This window comes from Panthera uncia (genome assembly GCF_023721935.1).
Source record: "Panthera uncia isolate 11264 chromosome A3 unlocalized genomic scaffold, Puncia_PCG_1.0 HiC_scaffold_11, whole genome shotgun sequence".
Classification (NCBI taxonomy): Eukaryota; Metazoa; Chordata; class Mammalia; order Carnivora; family Felidae; genus Panthera; species Panthera uncia.
In genome coordinates, this window is record NW_026057578.1 from 16,457,097 (window position 1) to 16,476,677 (window position 19,581).

At 47.4% G+C, this 19,581-nt stretch overlaps 1 protein-coding gene across 2 annotated transcripts in view; it reads right to left on the reverse strand.

Moving 5' to 3' along the window:
• The window catches only part of MYBL2 (MYB proto-oncogene like 2), a 35,986-nt gene extending 16,700 nt beyond the window's left edge, over nt 1–19,286 (reverse strand). Inside the window, exons 1-6 of one of the 2 annotated variants that reach the window (XM_049650761.1) lie at nt 19,049–19,286; nt 15,300–15,393; nt 10,996–11,067; nt 10,053–10,145; nt 9,630–9,850; nt 6,639–6,801 (exon numbers count right to left, since the gene is read on the reverse strand). In XM_049650761.1, the coding sequence (XP_049506718.1) occupies nt 6,639–6,801; nt 9,630–9,850; nt 10,053–10,145; nt 10,996–11,067; nt 15,300–15,393; nt 19,049–19,068 (663 nt within the window). In that variant the 5' untranslated portion in view covers nt 19,069–19,286. The remainder of the gene's footprint in view (nt 1–6,638; nt 6,802–9,629; nt 9,851–10,052; nt 10,146–10,995; nt 11,068–15,299; nt 15,394–19,048) is intronic. The other variant, XM_049650760.1, reaches the window with a different exon arrangement.
• Nucleotides 19,287–19,581: the final 295 nt, after the last annotated feature.

Consider the following 19,581-nt stretch of genomic DNA (forward strand, 5'->3'; position numbering starts at 1 on the left):
TGGGTGTAGAGGTTACTTATGAAAGAAAAGTTTTTAACAACATTTTTAAAAAAACATACAATCTGAATCTAACAAGCAAACTCAGAGGAATCTAAATTGGGACATAGCCTACAAAATTACATCATACACTTCAAAGGTATCAACATCACGAAAGGTTAAGAAAGGCTGATGAACTATTCCAGATAAAAGTAGACAAAACAGGGGCGCCTGGGTGGCTCAGTCGGTTAAGTGTCCGACTTCAGCTCAGGTCACGATCTCGCAGTCCGTGAGTTCGAGCCCCGCGTCGGGCTCTGGGCTGATGGCTCAGAGCCTGGAGCCTGCTTCCGATTCTGTGTCTCCCTCTCTCTCTGCCCCTCCCCCGTTCATGCTCTGTCTCTCTCTGTCTCAAAAATAAATAAATGTTAAAAAAAAAAATTAAAAAAAAAAAAAAAGTAGACAAAACATTTACGACAACTAATTAATGTCTCATCTTGGACTGGATTATGGACAGGAAAATGGAATATAGACTGTAGATCAGTTAATATCCTGACTCAGTGTTAAAATCCCCCAACTAAATAGAAGCCTACTGTGAGTATGTAAGCAAATGCCCTTATTCTAAGATTCAGTATATTAAGGGATAAAGGGGCAAATGCATGTAAGATTCAGTATATTAGGGGATAGAGAGGCAAATGCATGTAATGGATTCTCAAATGGCTCAGATAACAAAGCAGTATGTGTATACAGAAAGATAAAGCAAATCTGGCAAATGCTAAAAACTAATTGAATCTAGGGGCGCCTGGCTGGATCAATCAGTGGAGCATGTGACTCTTGACCTCGCAGTTGTTAAGTCTGAGCCCCACGTTGGGTCTAGAGATTACTTTAAAAAAAAAAATTCTTAAAAAAATAAAACTACAACTAATGAATCTAGTAAAGAGTATTATGGGAGTTCTTTGTACTATTCTTGTAACTTTTCTGTATGCTTAATATTACTTTGAAATAAATGTTTGGAAAATGGGTGTATACTAATTTTGTGACCAAAAAAAGAAAAGAAATAGAGGAAAATCATTTGTGGCAATAGCTTTCCTGGAAGAACCTTGGAACTAAAGCTGACACGTTAACCTAACAGATCACAGTGTAGCCTTGAAAACAGCACATGTGATTAACAAGGCCGCCTAGAGGGCAAGGAGTGGGATCCTGTGTCAATGGGAGGGGCACAATGGCGTCAGGGAGAGGACATGGGCTCTGGATTCAACCAGAGCTTGGACATTTTTGCTAGCTGACCGTGGGCAAGCTGTGTGACCTGTCTGCGATTCAGTTTTCTTGCCTGTAAAATGAAGACACTGAGGTTTACCATGCAGGGATATTACAAAGATCGGCAATGATGTGAAAAGCACCCAACCTAAACAGTGGCTATTATCACTATTGGTGTCAAGTGAACAGGATGGAAATGGTTTGGGATACAAGCAAAGGAAGAAAAGGAGATAATTTGATTGGGGCGCCTGGGTGGCTCAGTTGGTTAAGCATCTGACTCTTGATTCTGCTCAGGTCAGGATCTCACATTTTGGAACATTGAGCCCCACGTTGGGCTCCACGCTGACAGCACAGAACCTGCTTGAAATTCTCTCCCCCTCCTTCTCTGCCCCTCCGCACTCACAAGCGCGGTGTGCTCTTTCTCAAAATAAACAACAACAAAAAAAACAGATTTGATTAAAAACTTATACCTGCTACAATTGGAGAAAGAGGAGGAAGGCCATAAACACCATTTAAAGGTTTGAATGTGGGCATCCCACTTCAGAAAATAGCCACATTGAAAATGGCTTGGCAATTACACATAGAATTCAGAAAACACTTAACATATGACCCAGCAATCCCAATCCTAGATATTTACCCAAGAGAAATAAAAATTTATGTTCACACAAAATCCTGTATACAGATGTTTATAACAGCTTTATTTATAAACACTAGCCAGAAACAATGTCCCTCAGCTGGTAAATAAAGCGTAGATGGTACCTGCATATAACAGATTATCACTCAGCAATAAAAAGGAACAAATCACTGACAAATGCAGTCACAGAAGAGCACAGACTGTACGATTCCATTTATATGACATCCTTACTAAGATAAAACTACATCGAGACAGAAAACAGGTAAGTAGTTGCCAAGGGCTGGGACTTGGGAATTTTAGGGGGTGATGAAATGCTCTCCACCTTCACTGTAGTGTTGGTTACATTTGTCAAAACTCACAGAACTGTCACTAAAAGGGTGAATTTTACTGTCTATAAACTACCCTTTTATAAAGTGAAGGGATGAGGAAGCTCCAAGTTTCCCAAACCGGAACAACGGAGCTACTACATGATGAAAGGGTAATATTCTTTTTTTTTTTTTTTAACGTTTATTTATTATTGAGAGACAGAGAAAGACAGAGCATGAGCATGAGAGGGGCAGAGAGAGGGGGAGACACAGAACCCGAAGCAGGCTCCAGGCTCTGAGCTGTAAGCCCCCCCGATGCGGGGCTCGAACACACAAACTATGAGATTATGACCTGAGCCGAAGTCGGATGCTTAACCGACTGAGCCACCCATGCGCCCCGTAATATTCTTGATATAGAAATAAAAGTTTGTGAATGATTAAAAAGACAAAAAAAGAAGGGAAAAGCAAATCATTAAAGAAAAACGGTCAACTTCACCAGTAGTAAAATCAAAACCAAATACTCCACTGTTGCTCACAAAACTGGCAAAGATAGTCTTATAGAATCACAGCCAGTGGTGACACAGTGTGGAAAAACAGGCAATGCCATGTGCTGCTGACAGGAAAAATGGTGCCGCCACTTGAATGGCAATTTGGTGATGCCTATGAAAATCTCAAATGTCCGTACCACTTGACCCAGTCATGCCACATCTGTAAAATTAACCCATATAAATAGGTAAATGTACAAAGAACTTGAACAGTGATGTTCATTGCAGCATATTAACAAATGGTGACACATGTTCATCAATAGGCTATAAGAGGTGACAGAGTCAAGAATGGTATAGAGACCTGTATATACACAATGATGTGGAAAGATTGAAGAAGAAACCTGTAAGGCAGTAAGATAGAACATAATCTCATTGTAACCTTATTGCCCTTAGTAAAAAATGTTGGCAAACACATTAAACAATATATTGGTTCCTTGTGGCAGCTGAGATTAGCAGGCTCACCTTCCATAATACTGAATTCTATAAAGTTTGTAACTCTTTACAATGATCATGCATTGCTTTCAAAGGACAAGAACGAGAATTATAACTGCAAGCACTGACTAGTGAGTGGGGAGAACAGGACATAGTCCCATACACACATTAATCGGCAAACCTTTTCTGGCAGATAATCTAGCAAAATATATTAGAAGTTTTTCAAGAATGTGTCTCAACCCATCTCTAGGAATTTCTAAAATAATTGAGCACATGAGCAGTGACTTTAGCTACAAGGATGGTCATTAAAGTTTTGTTTCTAATTTTAAAAATTAGATATAACCATAATTAAATAAATAGCACAACAGAACCATGAAAATGATGGAGATGACCTCCGGTACTCAGGGTCATGATCTGGGCTCATTCTGGCCCAGCATGACCAGTGCTCCAGACACAAGACACAAAGTGCCAGGAGCAAAAACCTAGCCAATAATCAGACTTTCAACCAAGTAGGATTTTCAGAGACTGAGGAAGGTCTGTCCACTTCCCCTACCCTGAAAAGTGGCCAGTGTGTGCTGAGGCCTGTCTTCTCTTTGTGGGAACATATGCCTCTCCAATAAGAAGTAAAAGGCTTGAAAACATATTACTTAGTTTGCGAATATTACTTAGATACACCAGAAAGTGTGAGTAACCTCCTCCGGTTAGGGGTGTGTGAGGAGTCGAGACTGGAAGAAGTTGATTTACTTTTCATTCTGTATCTTTCCCTACTGTTACTCCATATGAGCATTTGTACCAGGAAATTAAGCGATATTCTCTCTCTCAAGTTGAAAAATCAAGAGACAGAAGCAAAAACATTATGTAATGCTCCAGTAGGGCATTGTAGAACTGGAGCGGTACACAGTTCTACCTAACGGGAAGGAAAAGGGAAGGGGGAGAGGTTAAAACAAAAAAAAAAGAAAGAAAGAAAGAAAGATTATTCACGGGGCACCTGGGTGGCTCAGTGGGTTAAGTGTACGACTCTTGATTTTGATTCAGGTCACGATCTCACAGTTGTGAGATCAAGCCCATGTTAGGACCTGAGTCAGGCCTTACACTGAGCATGGCACCTGCTTAAAATTCTCTCTCCCTCTCCCTCTGGCCCTCCACCACTCATGCTCTCCTCTCTAAAAAAAAGGATTATTCACTCGTTCACCATCACAGAAGAAACTAGAACAGAGTACAGAGCGTTACCTACCACATACTCAGCATTGTCGAATCTCCATTCTTTGACACATTTGTTTCAAAATTTTTTAAGTTTATTTTTTTTGTGTATATAATCTCTCAATGTGTATAATCTCTATATACAACGTGGGGCTTGAACTCACAGCCTTGAGATCAAGAGTCACATGCTCTTCAGACTGAGTCAGTCAGGTGCCCCAAATCTTTATTTTTCAAGAATAAATCATTAGAGGGGCACTTGGGTAGCTCAGCTGGTTAAGTGTCCAACTTCGGCTCAGGTTATGATCTCATGGTTTTTGAGTTCAAGCCCCGCCATCAGGCTCTGTGCTGACAGCTCAGAGCCTGGAGCCTGCTTCAGATTTTTTGTCTCCCTCCTTCTCTGACCCTCCCCCAACCTCACGGACACGCACTTTCTCTCTCAAAAATATAAACACTTTTTAAAAATAATAAAATAAATAAATCATTAGAGGGACACCTGGGTGGCTCAGTCAGTTAAGCATCTGACTCTTGATTTTGGTTCAGGTCATGATCTCATGGTTTGTGAGTTCGAGCCCCAAATGGGGCTCTGCATGGACAGTGCAGGGCCTGCTTGGGATTCTCTGTCTCTCTCTCTCAAAAATAAATAAATACACATTTTTAAAAGGGGAGAAAACAAATAAATAAAAGGGAAAAAAAATAAATCATTAGAGACATAGTTTAAAAACATCAATAAAGTTTGCTCCAGAATGCAGTTTAGGATGTAAACATCTGCACACTGGTTACATTTCTACAATTGCATATGTAATATATTTGTGCACTGACAGCATAGAGCCTGCTTGGGATTCTTTGTCTCCCTTGCTCTCTGTCCCTCCTCCAATCACTCTCCCTCAAAAATAAATAAATAAACTTTAAAAAATTAGGAAAGATGGGAATGTAAGCTGGTGCAGCCACTCTGGAAAACAGTATGGAGGTTCCTCAAAAAACTAAAAATAGAACTACCTTACGACCCAGCAATTGCACTAGTAGGCATTTATCCACAGGATACAGGTGTGCTGTTTCGAAGGGACACATGCACCCCCATGTTTATAGCAGCACTATCAACAATAGCCAAAGTATGGAAAGAGTCCAAATGTCCATCGATGGATGAGTGGATAAAGAAGATGTAGTGTGTATATATATATATACACACACACACATAAATATATATACACACACACACACACACACAATGGAGTACTACTTGGCAATCAAAATGAATGAAATATTGCCATTTCCAACTACGTGGATAGAACTGGAGGGTATTATGCTAAGTGAAATTAGTCAGAGAAAGACATAAATCATACGACTTCACTCATATGAGGACTTTAAGAGACAAAACAGAGGAACATAAGGGAAGGGAAACAAAAACAATATAAAAACAGGGAGGGGGACAAAACAGAAGAGACTCATAAATATGGAAAACAAACTGAGGGTTGCTGGAGGGATTGTGGCGGGGGGTGGGGGCTAAATGGGTCAGGGGCACTAAGGAATCTACTCCTGAAATCATTGTTGCACTATATGGTAACTCATTTGGATGTAAATTTTAAAAAATAAAAAATAAAATTAAAAAAAAAAGAAAAAAATATTAGGAAAGAGAAAGTAAAACTTAAAAAAAAGAACTGCACAGGGTTGCCTGGTTGGCTCAGTCGGTTAAGCGTCTGACTTGGGCTCAAGTCATGATCTCATGGTTTGTGGGTTCGAGCCCCACATCAGTCTCCACACGGGTGGTGTGAGGTCTGCTTGGGAGTCTCTCTCTCTGCTCCTTCCTCACTTTCATGCTCTAATAAATAAATAAACTTAAAAATAAAAAATAAAATAAAAAAAGAACTGTACACTAAACACAGATTTTACTGTATGTGAATTATACCTCAATAAATCTGATTTTTAAATTGCAAACATGCTTTTAGTATGAAAAATCTGGAAAAGGCACAGGTAGGAAGGAAGCTGCTGGGGAGGACAGAAGGAGGTTTAGGATCTCTTCAACCCAATCCTCCATTTCATATGTCAGCTTGTTCTGTCGTAATTCACCTGCGTACAAATAGGTGTCAAGTATGCACAGAATTATGGGACAAGGGAAGGCCTTGATGAGAGGCGTAGCCCACATGAGATCCCGTGGTAGGAGCTAATGGACAGCTGTGGCTAAGTAAGATGGAAAGGAAAGAAGAGGCGTTAAATGAGATGGTCTTGGAGGAATATGCCACTTGACAAACCCAGAGCCAAGCCCTGCGGCTGAGTGGCCTCAGGCCGCTGTCTCACCTGGTCTTCCACGGGGCGGGCACTCTGGCAGCCGTCCTTGTCCTCAAGCTCCAGCAGCAAGTACACAGGGGGCTTGCAGTCTTTGGACTCACTCAGGAAGCCACCCGTGTCCACCTTCCTTTTGATGGTGGAGTTCCAGTGATTCTTCACAGCATTGTCTGTCCTGCAGGGGCCAACAGGGGGCCTTTGAACTCTGCAGGCCATGTGCCACCAGGCATGTCACTAACCTGAGTTCCCACTTCGGTAAACAAGCGTTCAGCCTGATGACTCTGAGGTCTCTTAGCTCTAAGATAAAATTACACGTGTTTCTAGCCCTCAACAATTTACAGATTTCCACTAACCTCAACAAAATAAGCAAAGGTTTTATTGGGCCTATGGGAAAATCACACCACTGAAATGTTTCTGAAGCTCTCATTCCCTTCTCTGTGCACCTTGCACCTGTAGAAACTAGAAACAAACCCCTGGTTGCTGACCTCCGCTTTGAGGCTCCCAGTGACCTTGAATACAAGCCCTGGTTCACCTCCCAGACTACAAAATGGCCACAGAGGGCAGAGCTAAATGACACAGAGGGTTTCACGCGGGTCATCTGAATTTCAGCTACTTTCTCTGGAGAATCAGGAGACTACTTCACACTCCACCACTTACTGAAGACTACACGAGGACGCACATACATAATAGTAGAAAGCACAGAGCAGCACAATGCTACAGAAGCACAGAGTAATACAGGAGTATACGGAGCCACCCAGGTGGCTCAGTCGGTTAAGTGTCCAACTTTGGCTCAGGTCATGATCTCACAGTTCGTAGGTTCTAGCCCTACATCGGGCTCTGTGCTGACAGCTCAGAGCCTAGAGCCTACTTCAGAGTCTGTGTCTCCCTCTCTCTCTGCCCCTCCCTCACTCACACTCTGTCCCTCTCTCAGAAATATACAAACATGAAAAAAAAAAAAGGGCAGTATGGAAGTAAGGGAATTACAGTGACAAAAGGGCAGATTGGTATAGAAAGAATAGCAGAGCAGTAGAAAAGTGCATGTGGCACGGAAATCTAGAACAGTACAGCAGACAAAGTGTAATAAAGCACGCAGTAGTTTAGAAGTATGGAGTAGCACAGGACTATGGTAGCATCCAGCAGAAAAGCAGGAAGCAGCACATGGCAGCAGAGTAGTAGAGCACAGGGCAGTACAGCAGTAGATAAGTCTAAAATAGTATCGCAGGAGAGAAGCCCACAGCAGTACAGCTGCAGCAGTGCATGGCAGTAGATCAGTACAGAAGCACAGAATACAACAGCACTACAGAAGCGCACACGGCGGTGGCACCGTGCAGAGGTACTGGGTGATACAGCACCACGGAAGCCCCCCGCAGTGTAGCCGCAGTACAGAAGCACGGACTAGAGCAGCACCACGGAAGCCCCCAGCAGTGCAGTGCTAAGCAGCACGAGGCAGCTCGGCACATCATAACCAGAATTACAGAAATGCAGGCACATAGTAGGCACTTCCTTCCTCAGAGGTCCAAGCAGAGTGCTCTTCTAACTGTGAACAGTTAGCTCTTCCCCTGAATTGTGCACAGACACGAACAGCCGGACTGAACAACCAGTCAAAGGGGGGGCCTGGGGGGGCCTGGGTGGCTCAGTCAGTTGAGCGTCCGACTTTGGCTCAGGTCATGATCTCACGGTCCATGAGTTCGAGCCCCGCGTTGGACTCTGTGCTGACATCTCGGAGCCTGGAACCTGCTTCAGATTCCGTGTCTCCCTCTTTCTCTGCCCCTCCCACACTCATGTTCTGTCTCTCTCTGTCAAAAATAAATAAACATCAAAAAAAACCAACACTTTTTTTTAAAAAAAAAGAGGAGGGTCTGTATCTCCAAACACTCCCACTGAGGCTGTCAGGACAGAGCACTGACCACACGGGTGTGGGCGCTAAGGGGAGGTCGCTGGGGAAACGAACACAGTCTGGAAAGAGAGAAACGTTCTCTGAGAAAATAACATCCCCCACCAGGGACTGAAGGAGAAGACTGTGTTGGCTATACAAGGGGCACACGCTGAGTGTGTTCCAGGACGACACAGGACCACAAGGAGCTCCCCAGAAGGAGCTTGCCATGGCTGCAGGGCTGAGAGGAGGGCAGAGCGGCTACAGCCCAACAGGTAAGGCAGGGTGACAGTGCATCAAGGCCAGGCTGGTGGCATGAGCCAGGACAAGCAGGCCACACTGGGAAAGAGACCGGGTCTTCAACCCAAGTGTTAGAAGCATCAGAAGAGTAACAAACTGGGTTTGAATTTTGAAACTAGACCATTCCAGACTTCAGGGGAAATACACCATCTGGCATTTTATCTTCTCTCCTTCCCAGGACCACAATGCCATAACAGACAAAGGATTAAGAACTGAATATGGGGGAAATGCACAAGGACACAGAGACCAGGATAGAACACAGCTGCAAGTAAGAGATTTTTCTGTTTCCAGAAGATGGAAAGCAGTTAGGGGATCAATAAGCAACTTAGGAGACTGGGAGTTGACCCTGGAGGAAGATTCTGGCAAGAATGGAGCCAAGTCTTCCCAATGCTTCCCCAGAAACCCAAGAGCCTCTTGAAGGGATCAGGTCCAGCGAGGAATAGAAAACTGAGCAGTGATTCTGATGTCTAGGTCCTGGTCCTGACCACACAGGCAGGAAGAGAGAGGTTTATTCTCTAGAAAAAAGACCTCAAAACCCTGCCAGAGGGCAGGGATGGTGCACAGAGCTCCAACAGGGACCAAATGAGAAATGTGTACACAGAATGGGAGGTCCCCAGGCTCCTTCTCCCTGCCCTATTCCAGAACTGTCTACAGCCAGGCCCGGGCACCCCCCGGCAAGAATCTGAAGAATTCATTCATTTCTGGGAAAAGTGAACAACCACAGAGTAATCAGACTGGCTCTTGGTACATCCCCCCCAAAAGGCCAGAGGACACCTTCCCTTCCCGGGAACATCTCTGCCTGCTCTGGCCCCCGGCCCCCAGCGGCTCACCTCCCCGGCAGCATCTTAGCGATCTCGGCCCAGCGGTTGCCCAGCACCTTGTGGGCCTCACAGATGATGCGGTCCTCCTCCTCAGTCCAGCAGGACTTCTTCACCTCAGGGTTGAGGTGGTTGTGCCAGCGCTCACGGCACTGCTTCCCCAGCCGGCCCTTTAGGTGCTTGGCGATCAGCGTCCACTGCTTTGTGCCATACTTCTTGACCAGCTCGATGACCTTGGAAAAGTCCCCTGTGAAGTCAGGGAGACATGGCCCTCCCTCACGCCCACCACAGCACATTCCCTCCATGTGAGCCTCACCTTACCACGGCCCTGAGAGGGGCCAATCAGACACCCCAGCCGACCCCCAGAACAGACTCATCATCCCTTGATCCTCTGGTGAAGGCCCACTGTGTGCAAGGCACTGTCCCGATAGTTACCTTTTGGTCCTCCTCTTTGGTCCATGGCCCCTTGACCAGGTCTGGATTCAAGACCCTCAGCCACCGGTACTGGCATTGCTGGTCAGTGCGGTTCTGGGAAGAGAACAGGAACCTGTGAGGGTTCCTAGGACAGCAGCCTTGGACCCTGGCTGAGCACTGGGTTTAAGGGGCCATGCCTACCTCAGACAAGTTCTGTCTTGTTCCCTTCACCCACCATTCACTGCACTCCCCCATGCCACACACAGGGTTTCCCTGTACAAAGTTACCTCCCATCCCCCAACACAAGGAGGCTGCCATCATGAGCCATAAATTCCTATAGAAGCTGGTGGTATATGCCAGGGGTTTTGCTTCTGAGAAAGCATTAGTCCCCTAAAGGTTTTAGACCTCATGGAAGCAGGGAAGGCGAGGACTGGGGTAGAAAGGGTCTGCTGACTTGGTCCGTGAGCTGCCAAGTAACTCAGGAAATAAGCCACACAGTAGCTCCTGCCACATCCCCTGCCTATGACACCTACAGTCTTAGGGGTGGGGATATGGGGGACCCGCATCCCCAGGAGGTTCTAGCTGTTTAGGGGGGGGGAGATGCTCGCCAGGAAGCCTGACGAAAGTATCACTTCCCTTTAGTTTCAGTCTCACTGTTGAGACTTTGCACTTCTTGCATGAAGAAATGCAAATGTGCCAATGGTCACATACTGCAGACCACAGAGAGCCTAAAGACCACCGGGCCTGCAAAGGCTGCTGTGTGGAGATGCTTATGACAGGGGCTCTCAAATTCTGGCTTGGGAAGAAAGGGTCTAGAAAGCTTGTTTTATTTTGTAGGGGGAGCAGGGGTAGCTTGGTAAGAAATACCCTCTTCTCCTTGACAGAAAGTCTGTCCCAGGCACACTGTCTGGTCACCCAGAACCCTTATCTCTGACGGAGGGGGCCACCGAGGGGCTGCACTCACAGGAAAGTGGCTGGCCAGGAACTTCCAGTCTTGTTGTCCGAACTGCCTTACCAGGGTCCTCAGCTGCTCATCCTGCCAACGCCAGAAAGAGAAGGCTCAGCTTGTACACGTGCAGAAAGCAGCCGTTCATGATGGAGGCAGCCCAAAGGCCAGTCACGTAGGGAGTGCCAACGCTGTGCCAGGTATACAGACACAGCAACAGGCAGCAACAGAGCTGCCTGACCTTGTGGGAATTATAGTCCAGAGGGAGCTAATCAAAGGCTCTCACAAACAAAAGTAAAGCCACCCTGTGGCTGGCTCGGGGCCAATGGACAGGTACGGGGTGACTGCCTTTTGAGGGAGACCAAGGGACAGGCTCAAAGGAAGTCTAATGCAGATAGGATGCAGGAAGCAAGTGAGAGGGGCATGCAAATGATTCTGGGGGGGCACAACAGGGGCGGGACCCACACGAGATCAATTTGAGCCTCTGTGTCACACAAAGCCACTGATGTATTTGAGCAGTCTGATGTGCTTATTATGAAGTTTACCTCGGCAGCTTCAGGGAAAGGGGTTGTAAGAGGGCAGAATGGAGGAAGGGAGACCATTAGAGGCCCCCAGGCCAGAGATGACAGCAATGCAGCACTAGAGATGGGGAATCTTGGGCAGAACCACAGGTAGTTAGAAGGCAGACAGTAGATGTTAAAATAGTCTCCTGAAAATACACTACTGACTCTCCCAACAACATGAAATCTCAGGATCATGATGATGCATGAGAAAAGCCAGATATAAGAGAGTACACACCGCATGATTCTATGCATATGACATTTTGGAAAATGTCAACTAATCTAAAGGTAGTCAGTGGTTGTCTGAGATCAGAGGGGAGCAAGGAATGTTTAGAAGTTAATGGAAATGTCCTATAACGTGATGGTGCAGGCAGTTTCACAGTAATACATCTGTTGAAATTCACTGAATTGTACCTTAAATGGTTGCAGTTCAGTATGGAAAGTATTCCTCAAATTATTTTTTGTATTTTATACACATATGTATAAAGAAAATATGGTGTAGGGGTGCCTGGATGGCTCAGTCGGCTGAGTGTACAACTTCAGCTCAGGTCATGATCTCACAGTCCGTGAGTTCGAGCCCTGTGTCCAGCCCTGTGCTGACGCTCAGAGCCTGGAGCCTGCTTTGGATTCTATGTCTCCCTCTCTCTCTGCCCCTCCCCCACTCATGCTCTGTCTCTCTCATTCTCAAAAATGAATGTTAAAAAAAAATTTAAAACAAAAAAAGGAAAACATGGTGTATATCCATACAGTGGAATGTTATTCAACCTTAAAACATAAGGAAATTCTGTTAGAAGCTACAACAGAGATGAACGAGGAGGACACAGGTGAAAGAAGCCAGTCAGAAAAGGACAAATACTATATGATTCCACTCATGTGAAGTATCTAAAGTAATCAATTCTTGGGGCACCTGGGTGGCTCAGTCGCTTAAGCGTCCAACTTCGGCTCAGGGAAAGATCTCACAGCTTGCAGGTTTGAGCCCCGTGTCAGGCTCTGTGCTGACAGCTCAGAGCCTGAAGCCTGCTTCAGATTCAGTGTCTCCCTCTCTCTCTCCCTCTCTCTCTCTGCCCCTCCCCTGATCCTTCCCCCCCCTCTCAAAAATAAATAAACACTAAAAATATATATATTTAAAGTAATCAAAATTGGGGTGCCTAGCTGGATCAGTTGGAGGACCATGCAATTCTTGATATCAGGGTCATAAGTTCAAGCCCCACACTGGGTATAGAGATCACTTAAATAAATAAATATTTAAGTAAATAAAATAAGTCAAAATCATAGAAACAAAAAGTAGAAAAATGGTTGCCAAGAGTTGGGGAAAGGGTGAAAGGAATTTGTGTTCAATGGGTATAGAAATTCAATTTTGCGGGGCGCCTGGGTGGCTCAGTCGGTTGAGCGTCTGGCTTTGGCTCAGGTCATGATCTCACAGTTTGTGGGTTCAAGCCCCGCATCGGGCTCTGTGCTGACAGCTTAGAGCCTGGAGCCTGCTTCTGATTCTGCGTTTCCCTCTCTCTCTGCTCCTCCCCCACTCATGCTCTCTCTCTCTCCTTCAAAAATAAATAAAAACATTAAAAAAATTTAAAAAAAGAAGAAATTCAATTTTGCAAGATAAAGAAGTTCTAAAGATCTGTTGCACAATGGGAATATATTTAACACTACTGACCTGTATACTTAAAAATGGCTATGATGATAAAGTTAACGTTCCATGTTTAACACACACATACTCCTGGACAGAAAAAAAAAAAGCCACTACAGAAATCCAGACCCTCAAGTGCAATCCAGCACCACCTGGGCAAAGTCCCCAAAAATCCTGTAGCTGAGCCATCCCCAAACACCCTGCCCTCCTCTGCCACCCGGCCTGGTCAGGCCAACACTCCCCTTCTTCCCATGTCCTCATATCCATCTCTAGCACTGCTGTCCCGACAACTGGCAAGGACACTTTGCTGTTTCACCTCCATCTCCTCCCGGATCCAGGGACCTCCTCCCGCTATCACTTCCATCCTACTGTCCCAGTGTCTCCACAGCTGGGCACCAGTCTCCAGGCCCCAGATTGCCCCCCAAATCTCTTATCCATCCTACACACAGATTAGTTCCCCTTAAGCCCAGCTACGTTCAGGTCACTCCTCTGCTTTAAAAACCTTCAATGGCTCCACCCTGCTAGCTCAACAATCCTACACACTGAGCCTGACATTCAAGGCCTTTCAGGATTTGGCCTCAGTCAATCTTTTCATCCTTATCTTTCATCCATTCAATCCATTCCATTCAAGGACTCTTCCCTTTAGCCAAACCAGGGCCCCTCTTCTTGCCTTTCTCCACCTATAGCCCATTTCCTATTCTTACATACCCATCGTTTTGTACTCTTCCCTGACTTGATTTCCAAATCCTTATCCATGAAACTTTCCCTGAGCTCTTCGGGCAACATTAACCTCTCCTAAAGGTATTTCAACAATTACCCCTCCTACGTGCTAGGAGCCTTAGCACGGGAAGGAGAGATACAACGGTGAGCACACACTGATCCTGCCAGCACCAGGGATCACCAAAGCACATCCACAGGCCCATGCAGTCTTCTCTCTCCACCTCAAGCAGAGAGCGGTTCTGGGCTGGGGGCCCCAATTTATTTGTTCTTCTAGGCCTACAAGAGCTGAATATAGCTCCTGACCCACGGTGGGATGAACAGAAAAGGCTGGCTTAGCGCTCCTCTGAAGAAACATGATTTTAAATGGTTTTACAACTTATACACAAAGCTGGGGGGGAGTGGGGAGCCCTAAATTAAACATACCTAGGAAAAAGGAGGCAGAATAAAAAGATAAGGCCAACAGGAGTCTAGGATGGAACAGGAGACTAGACCTTAGAAAAGGTCTGGCAGTTTCTATGAAACTAAACCTGTATCTACCCCAGGACCATACTTAAGTTATCTCCCCTAAAGAAATGAAAATACAATCCTCAAAAAAGATTTAGGCAAGAATCCTCCCAGGAGCTCTATCCACAATAGCCAAAAACTGGAACCAGCCCAAATGCCCATCAACAAGTGAAACATACTGTGGTAGACCCATACAGTGGAATGCTATTCAGTAACAAAAACGAAAAAATTGCTGAATCAAGCAACTATTTTGTTAAGCAAAAGAAACCAGATAGAAAAGAATACAGCTTTATGATTTCACTTATAGGACATTCAAGAACAGGCAAAACAACTCAAACTAAGAGACATCACATTAGCCATTGCCTGGAGCCAGGGAAGATGGACCTCAAAGGGGACTTTCTGGGATAATGGAGGTGGTGCTTACTTATGTAAGTAAGTACTTACTTACTTACTTATACATACTTGTCAGAACTGCTGAACTATTCACCATTAAAAGGTGCATTCGATTATATATAAATTATACTTCTGGGAAGCTGATTAAAAAAGAGAATCACTTCAGAGCTGGATGTCTGAAGACAATTTTCAAAAATAATAAAGAGGAGGTTGCAGATTTAGCAGTTAAAGGACAAGAAGCACAATTAACGCCCACGATGCAGAACAGGCCGGCTTCCAAGAGAAAGAACAGCAACTGCTGGCCCTGAGGTCTGAGACACATTCTCCCGAGAGTCCTCCATGTGGAGTGCTGAGAAGAGGCATTGTGGAGAACCAGGGGACCCCTCCACCTCTTCCGCCGGCTCTTCATCATACCCAACGGGGCATCAGGCAGACATACCCCAGGCTCAGTTCTCTGACCAGCCCCTCAGCTGCCATCAGCCTCCCTCCCTAAAATGTCCCTCAGTGTCACTCACCTCCTCGTGGGTCCATTTGACCTTGCACTTGCTGTCCCTCTGCTCTGGCACGTCTGAATCTGTATCCTGGTAGTGCAGCTCATCCAGCTCCTCGCTGCAGGGAGAGCAAGCTAAAGGTCAAGACCATGTGTCACACTGCTGTGTGATGGATGGACAGTGATCTCTAGGTAAAGGCTTGGGGGAGGCAGCCTTTTAGGCTCTACTTTTAATATGTCCGCCTCCTCTTTTTTTAACTCTTTAATGAATTAGGGTTATGGGCAATTTTTATTTTCTTCTTTATTTTTCTATTTTCACAAACACCCTAATGATTTAAAAAGCTTCAAGAAAAAAAGATTTCACCAAGAATATTATAATATTTGAAACCAGACACCCATTTAATATTTTCTTTTGCACAGGGGCACCTGGGTGGCTCAGTCGGTTAAGTGTCCGACTTCAGCTCAAGTCATGATCTCACAGTTTGTGAGTTCGAGCCCCACGTAGGGCGCTGTGCTTACAGCTCAGAGCCTGGAACCTGCTTCGGATTCTGTGTCTCCCTCTCTCTCTGTCCCTCCCCTGCTCGCACTCCGTGTCTCCCTCTCTCAAAAATAAACATTTGGGGTGCCTGGGTGGCTCAGTCGGTTGAGTGTCCGGCTTTGGCTTGGGTCATGATCTCATGGTTCGTGAGTTCGAGCCCCGCATGGGGCTCTGTGCTGATAGCTCAGAGCCTGGAGCCTGCTTTGGATTCTGTGCCTCCCTCTCTCTCTGCCCCTCCCCCACTCATGCTCTGTCTCCTCTCTCTCAAAACTAAATAAACATTCAAAAAAATTGTAAACATTAAAAAAAATTTTTTTAATATTTTCTTTTGGACAGAACTTTTTAAAATTTTATGGATTATTTTAAGGATTAAATCTGATGATATATGCAATCACCAAGTACCAGGATTTCAAGAAATATTGGTTATCTGAGAATAACATTTTTTTTCAACGTTTTTTATTTATTTTTGGGACAGAGAGAGACAGAGCATGAACGGGAGAGGGGCAGAGAGAGAGGGAGACACAGAATCGGAAACAGGCTCCAGGCTCCGAGCCATCAGCCCAGAGCCTGATGCGGGGCTCGAACTCACGGACCGCGAGATCGTGACCTGGCTGAAGTCGCTTAACCGACTGCGCCACCCAGCAGCCCCATGAATAACATTTTAAATACATATCCTCAGTGACTATGTCCATTTTCCAATCCTTGCCTACACACAGGCATGGTTTATGGAAAAGAAAATCAAAGTACAAGCAACCCGGACTTCTGGATGTTCTTATGTTCTAAGAGGCAGTTTTTCAAGTTCCTCCAAAGTCTTCATATTTATCTGGTTTAATGATTACAAAAGTGGAAATCACACTATCCACCTCCAGGAATGTTGGTGCTGGGGGTGAAGGCAGGGTAAGGTTAGTAAGCTCCCAACTCCGGTCAGTGGGACTGCCTCAGGTCATCTGTTAGGCACATTCCTAAGTCAGGTGTCTGTAGGTGGGAAAAGCCATTTCCAAACAAGCAAGACAGCACAAGCCTTGTTCCAAAAGGACAAGGACTTCCTTGCATGTCCATCTTCCTTCCCCTTCTAGGAAGAGCTCAGCATCTTCCTAGAGTCACTCTTGTGCTCCCACACCCTGGAAATCCTCCTGTCTCAGAATGAGACTCCCTTTGGGGGTTGCCACCAAAGACCTTAAGAAATGTTTGCTAAGGGAATGACCAGGTCCTCGAATTAATAACTAAACATGAAGTCTACTCGTTGACAAGAAATGTTAAAGTAAATCTTTTCAAAGTAGAAAAAGAAGGAATGGACAATGTCTAAACCCAGGAATACATCGGTCACAGAAGGAGCTAGAATTGAGCCTTGTCCGGTCTTCCCTGACCCCATTTATGGTGTCTTCCTCCAACACAAAGTAGGAGGCAAAAACTCCACAAGATACTAACAGAATAAAGCTGCCTTTAAAATCAATTGCATCCAGACTTCTAACAGAAACCATCTTTGGTTCTCCAGCACCCAGCTTCTAATAGCAGCTCAGTAAATGTTCCCTCAAGGATGAAACGTGTGGACGCTCCCTGGTGCTCCAATACTTTAATGGGGACAAGCAACTCAGCTGGGGGAATTCTGTGAGATAGTATATAAAATTTGCTTCTATCATCAACATGAAGCTAACCGACTACTTCACTAGCATTCCCAGTATCTCCATTTAACAGATGTGGAAATCAAGGCTGATAGGGATTATGCCACTTGCCAAGTCCACGGAGCCAGACTGCAGACCTGCATCTTCAAGCCCTCACCCTGCAATGCCAGCTGAAAAAGCAGACACCAAGCCGGTGGTGGCAACCACCTGTAGGTCCAACACACCCTTTCTATGCCCTTCGATGTTCTGGGCTCTGCTCCAGGCCAGGTGAGTCAGAAGCTGAGCAGGAAGTGGGGGCACTGGTGGCAGAGGAGAGTTACATCAATCGGCCAAGAATCGAGCTGAGGGGCTGTGGGGTGCCAGGACGCAGAAATCACCCCTCACATGGGACAGGAGTCCTCCACTGAGCCCTAAGGGAGCAGTGGCAGAGGACCTGGGGGTTTTCTGGGGCTTCGGTCATTCCCTGGAGTAACATTTCCAGCACCACCTATCAGGACAGGGTCCCACAGGTGCCTGACCAGAAAACTCCTGGGAACTGGAGCTGCCCTGGGAAATGGTGGCCTGAGGGAGACAGAACCCGTGCCGGCACCCTCACCACGGCCCAGGGATCAGAGGCTTCCTCGCTGAGAGGAACTCTGGGCAAGGCCAGCAGTGAGTGTTTCTCAAGTCTACACCCTCCTCGGGAGGGAGCAAACACCATGGGAAGAGGGGGTTAAGGTCAAGGGGGCTGCGCCATTCCAGGGAGGGAACAGGGCAGGCAGGCCCCCTTTGTCCTCGGACTTCCCAGACTGATGAAAAGCCCAGAAGTCAGGCCCCAGGCACAAGGTGTAGACAGAGACCTGGAACCCACACACGAGGTTCCAGGCCCCACGCTGCCACTTATTCTCTGGGGGAATAAGTAAAATGGAGACCGCAGTTCCTGCTTGGCCCCAGAGCGGTCTTGATACGCATCGGTCTCTCTTCCCCTCACCTTCTACCCCAGCTGCTCCAAACTCCTCATGTGGAAAAGGAACACAGATCTCTGAAACTAAACCGAGCTCCAGCTCGACACCCAGGTTGGGAAGGGCGGGAGTGGGGGACACACAAGAGTCCCCTCCCCCCGACCCCCTTCTCAGGCCGGAGAGAGTTGGGGGTGCTCTGTACTTCCCCTAATGTTAAGAAACGCCCTCCGCCAGAAACGAATCCAAACAGGCTTGAACCAAAAGTCCTCCAGGCTTGGGCTTCCCCCTCGCTGCGACTTGGAGGGAGAAACACATTCCCACCCCAGGGGTCGCCACCCTCCCCGATAAAGGCCCTAGCAGCTGACACCGCCGTCCCACCCCCACCCCGCAATTAGGCGGGAGACAAAATGACATCATGCAGGGCTTGGCCCGGGTCCCAGGAGCCCCGCCCGCCCCGGCTCCGAGGCCCAGCACGCCCGGGGAGCAGAGCGAGGGGCCCCCAAGAGCCCCCCGGCTTCCCGCGGGCCCCCCTGCCTCGGGCTACCCGGTACGCAGCAATTCCCGGGGAAGCCCCGCCCCGCCCGGAGGGGCCACGGCGAGGGTGGGGGGTGGGGGCAAGAGTCGGGGTGGAAGGGAAGGTGGGGGGAGCCCTCTGCCGCCCGGCTCCACTCACCCGCGCGTCCGCCGAGACATCCCCCCGGCCCGGGCCGCGCCGCGCTCGCCCGCCCGCCGGCTGAGCCCGGAGCGGGAGCCGGGCCGGGGTCAGGCGCGGCTGTTCGGGCCGCTCCGGGCCCCCGGGCCGTGCTGGGAGCCGTCAGCCTGTACGCAGATCCCGCCACCGCTCGCAGGCACTTCGGCCGCCGCCGGCGCGCACAGAAGCACTTTTCTATCTCCCGCCAAGCGCGTCGGCGCCGCCCGGGCCTGGCGCGCGGGCGGGCGGCGTGCGCGGGGCGGAGTCTGAGGGCTGCGCGGGGGTGGAACCGGAGGGGCGGGCACAGGGGCGGGGCCTGCGGACAGGGGAGCGCCCCACCCTCCCAGAGCTCTGAAGCCCCAAGGCCCCGAGCGCGGGTCGGGGAGTGTCCCGCGAGCGTCGGGGTGGGGCCGGGAAGGCCGGGTTTGAGTGCCGCGGGTCTTGGGATTTGCGGTCCTGAGCCGGCCGCCATTTGACTGAGGCCGGACCCAGGCCAAATGTGGTGGGTCCCGGGC